The sequence below is a fragment of the Scylla paramamosain genome, chromosome 3 (genome assembly GCF_035594125.1).
Source record: "Scylla paramamosain isolate STU-SP2022 chromosome 3, ASM3559412v1, whole genome shotgun sequence".
Classification (NCBI taxonomy): domain Eukaryota; kingdom Metazoa; phylum Arthropoda; class Malacostraca; order Decapoda; family Portunidae; genus Scylla; species Scylla paramamosain.
The window spans coordinates 23,036,511-23,041,510 of NC_087153.1; the positions used below are offsets into that span (position 1 = coordinate 23,036,511).

Below are 5,000 nucleotides of genomic sequence, written 5' to 3' on the forward strand. Positions count from 1 at the left end.
ACTAAACAGTAGACTTTAGTTCCACTCCTCCCCTGTGCTACCTCTACATCTAACATTAAGGGTACAGAAATGCCTAAATCAACACAAAAGAAACAATTTTCACTTGAAAGTGATGTGCTGAAAAGAGAGAGGATGGAAGAAATGAGTGACATGATGCAGACCACGTCTCCCACCAAACCTCCCACCTCTGCTACCAAAATAGCAAACCAGTCTCCCTGGCTCCTTTTACTTCCCAGGAACATGATTCCTCATGATTATTCCTAATAATTATTGGAAGAAACAAAAATACTGAAAATGAAATACTTATAAGCAAACAGATACTGAAGAAAACCTGTATCTTCACACTGTTTGTGCAAGAACGAGTGGTAACTATACCTCAACCAAATGGATTTGAAACAACAATAAGACTGGAAGGAGGAGCCTAAACAATTCTGATTCTCTTTCATGAGGGATAATACTGCTTTAAGAGCCTGAAACAAAAACTACTTTTCTGAGGTTCAGCAAGTCCTGCATGTTCATGCTAACAAAAATCTATTAAATACTGATCTGACATGAAAAGGGATAGAAAATTTAATCCAGTGGTGGCTGAAAATACTGGGACCTAGCCTAATTTTGGGAGGCAAACATGAGGTCCAAGCTTTTATTGTGCCAAAATTCATATAAGCTGATATGACATTACTTATTGGTATCTGGCAACTCACGAACCCTTCCTGAGTGTTTGAGGGATGCTGGTTAGCATGTCAGTACCCATCTGTGCATGGTAAAAGGAGGTTTATGTGCCCATTTAGTTTTTTTTTTTTCCCCTCATTTTTTGCCTTCTTTGTTGCTGCTCCAGATCCAACCCAGCAGGTCAGGATGGGTCCCACACAACTGACCAATGTGGAAAAGCCCATATTCTCACTCTACAGGAAAACAAAGTGCCCATTAAAAAAACAGTGAGGAGGACCCTGTACCTACTTGCTGCCACACATGAATTGCCACCTAATACCATACCCCAATATAGAAAGTGTCATGGAAGGTCAAGGGAGATGACACCACTCACTGACTGCCTTCTCAAACTATCTGTGAACTGAAACCCTAGGCTGACAGCAAAAGATCTCAAGAAACTCTAACCCAAGCTCCTTAAAGACACCGCCATTCAAGCCATCCAACACCGCCTCAAGCATCACCTTGGCAAACTGAGCCACATGGCAGCATGCAAAAGAGCACAAGAACTGGTCAATGGCAGACTGGCATAAGGTTCTCTGTTCCGATGAAAGCAGTTTTCAAGTCATGACATCCCAAAGACAGTGTGTAAAGTGCCCCCTCAGAAGTAATTGGTACAACTCAAGGTAAATTATTACAACAGTGAAGCACAGTGCTACCGTAATGATCTAGGGTTGTTTCAGTGGGAATGTGAGGAGTGGTGGACTTTACTCCTCGCCTAAGAATGCGACAATAAATGGGGATCGCTATATCCAAATTCTAATGGGACACTTTTTTTTCTCACCCCCCGGCTCCTAACTCTGTACAAGGTCCTTATCCATCCATGTATGGAGTATGCTTCACATGTCTGGGGATTTCCACTCTTACTGCTCTTCTAGACAGGGTGGAACCAAAAACTTTTCGTCTCATCAACTCCTCTCCTCTAACTGACTGTCTTCAGCCTCTCTCTCACCGCCACAATGTTGCATCTCTAGCTGTCTTCTACCACTATTTTCATGCTAACTGCTCTTCTGGTCTTGCTAACTGCATGCCTCCTCTCCTCCCGCAGCCTCGCTGCACAAGACTTTCTTCTTTCTCTCACTCCTATTCTGTCCACCTCTCAAATGCAAGAGTTCACCAGTATTCTCAATCATTCGTCCCTTTCTCTGGTAAACTCTGGAACTCTCTGCCTGCTTCTGTATTTCCACTTTCCTATGACTTGAATTCCTTCAAAAGGGAGGTTTCAAGACACCTATCCTTCAATTTTTGACTACCGCTTTGGACCCTTTTATGGAACTGGCATCTCAGTGGGCATTTTGTTCTTTATTGGATTTTTGTTGCCCTTGGCCAGTGTCCCTCCTACATAAAAAAAAAGTCATGTCATTCATGGCACCATCACATTCATGCTCAATGGTTTCCCCTGTAACACTGCTAAAAAGTGAAAGACTTTCTTAATGACAAGAATATCCCCATCATGAAGTGGCCTGGCAACAGTCCAGATTTAAATCTAATAGAGAATGCCTGGAAGGTCCTGAAGGAGAAGGCAAGGGATGCACCGGTGTCATCATTACTGCAGCTACAAGAGGTCATCATACATGTCTGGTGCCAGGATATGACTTTGAATTACTTCAGAAGCCTGTGTGAGAGCATGCCACAATGGATCCAGACTGTACTGAAGGCCAAAGGGGAGATGACAGGATATTGGAGTGAATGTTACTTAAATTTGACCTGTTTTTTCATCATTTATTTAATTTTGTTGACTGCCAGGTGTTTTTTTACACAGGTCCCAGTACTTTTAGAACCCACTGTAACCAGTCTCACAGACCAGAATATGCTAAATCTCAAAAAATAATTTTTTTTCTCTTCTGAAAACTATTGGCTCAACCACTTATGCATTAATTATAATGAAACAAAACCATATTTCACTGTATATAGAAACCAACTTCACAGACCAGATGCCAAATCTCAAAAAAAAAAATTTTTTCACTTCTGAAAACTATTCCCTCAACCACTTATGCATTAATTATAATGAAGCAAAGCCATATTTCAATGTAACTGAAAACCACTTTTTCACTGACTGTGATCTATTCCTATCTTAAGCAAGATGATGGATTGTGTTGTGTGTTGAATCTAAGCTTCACCCAAAGATTAGTCACTATGAGCTCTAGGCCCTTTCTGGGAAGGTAACAAGTGGCAGCCACTTGTGACCAAGACCATGGTGAATTTTACACACACACACACACACACATACACACACACACACACACACACACACACACACACACACACATACCATGATCCAGAGAGAGAGAGAGAGAGAGAGAGAGAGAGAGAGAGAGAGAGAGAGAGAGAGAGAGAGAGAGAGAGAGAGAGAGAGAGAGAGAGAGAGAGAGAGAGAGAGAGAGAGAGAGAGAGAGAGAGAGAGAGAGAGAGAGAGAGAGAGGAGAGAGAGAGAGAGAGAGAGAGAGAGAGAGAGAGAGAGAGAGAGAGAGAGAGAGAGAGACGCAAGCATGCACATGTGTCTGGTAGCACAGTGGTTAGCACACCCGATTCACACTCAGGAGGGCCCAGGTTCGAATTCTGGGTCAGGTCAAAAGACTTCTTTACAGTGTAGCCCCAGTTCATGTAGCATGATTAGGTACCTGGTGTAAGTCAGAAGCTGTGACCTGCTGCTGAGTAGGAGAAACAAAAACAAACTCCGAAAAGTAAAATACACACAGGGTGGCCTGACCATCCCAGGCCTAGTCTACTAGGTTGACAGGCATCATTTGGCAGCCACAGTATCGAATTGTAAGATACTTCCATAGGGTTAAAGGTATACTCAAGGTGTAGTATGTATGTTAGTATATAAGTATGTAACATGTGGATTTTCAGATTTAAGGCTGCAAGATTAATAAACCAATTATTATTATTATTATTATTATTATTATTATTATTATTATTATTATTATTATTATTATTATTATTATTATTATCATCATCATCATCATTACACACACATACACACACACACACACACACACACACACACACACACACACACACACACACACACACACACACACACACACACACACACCTTGCTATGCTCATTGTCTCATGAACTATACTTATCTTTCCTCTCTTCCCAAGACTGCACAAAATATACAATAAAATGAAAATTCACCTTTTCCTTGATGATGAAGCGGATGATCTTCTCAAGTTTTTCTACATACTGCGGCTGGTGAAGGGAATCCCGCAGTACAATCTGAAGGACGCGATTCTCCTTGATCCACTCCTGAAACAATGCATGAAGTATCAGAGGCAAAGTGTTACTAGGCTGACTAACAAGTCTGAAATTCACTAATTTTGATCTTCCAGACCATCAAATCCATTATTTAGGAAATACTGCTTGGTTAAATGAAGCTGAAGGATCTTAACACTCTCCTCAATTTCTTGATCTTACATCACTAAGAAAGACCACAACATTTGCATGTGTTATCAATAATGATGGTGTCGCTGTTAAGGGCAGTAAACAATAGTAGTGGTAATTACAACTAAGTACTAATTGCAGAAAAAACTTGATAATGGAGCCATTAATATGTAATTACACAGCATAAATAGCTGCGATGGCAGTGATTAACAATGTGACAGTGACATTTATCCTTGTGGGGGTAATGAAATGCTTTATGCATATAGATAATTAAGAAAACAAAAATAGTAGTTATAGCAATAGAGATTCCTTACCGCCATTCGCTCTGCAGTCAGCCACTCCTCCTCCTCGACTGGACCATGGCGATGTGAGTAGTAGGACACACTGGTGATCACTTTATTCACCTCATTGAGTGCATTCATCTTACCATTAAATGAGGAAATTTGCAGTAACCTGTACCAGTAAATTTTTATCATTAGGACACCTTTTTTTTCCAAAAACTTCAAATAGACAATCTGGTGGCTTGGTTGCCTCCAGAAAAAGCAGTGTATTCATCTTCCCATCAAATGAGGAAATTTGCAGTAACTTCAAATAGACAATCTGGTGGCTTGGGTGCCTCCAGAAAAAGTAGTGTTAGCCCTGCCAGTTACCATTGGCTCCCCTCCTCTCATAGGGAAGACAACAGGGTTACAGGCAGAAAAGGAGCTCAATTTCATCGAAGAAAACAGAATAGTGCTGAGAATGGCCTCAATGAATGTAAATGAAATGACTGCAGCTAGAAAGAGTAGACATGAAGAAAACTGTTAGGAAGGAAAACACAGATGCTGCAGAATTACAAGACACCCACATGGAGATTCCAGAATGAGCAACTGTATGAACAGGAATGAAAGTAAAAATGCATGAG

General features: G+C 41.0%; 1 protein-coding gene across 5 annotated transcripts in view; it reads right to left on the reverse strand.

Moving 5' to 3' along the window:
• Nucleotides 1-5,000, reverse strand: part of LOC135092995 (probable ubiquitin carboxyl-terminal hydrolase FAF-X) — a 301,879-nt gene that overhangs the window by 223,430 nt on the left and 73,449 nt on the right. For all 5 annotated transcript variants that reach the window (XM_063991852.1, XM_063991861.1, XM_063991828.1 and 2 more), the window contains exons 8-9: nucleotides 4,411-4,549; nucleotides 3,851-3,961 (exon numbers count right to left, since the gene is read on the reverse strand). In XM_063991852.1, the coding sequence (XP_063847922.1) occupies nucleotides 3,851-3,961; nucleotides 4,411-4,549 (250 nt within the window). The remainder of the gene's footprint in view (nucleotides 1-3,850; nucleotides 3,962-4,410; nucleotides 4,550-5,000) is intronic.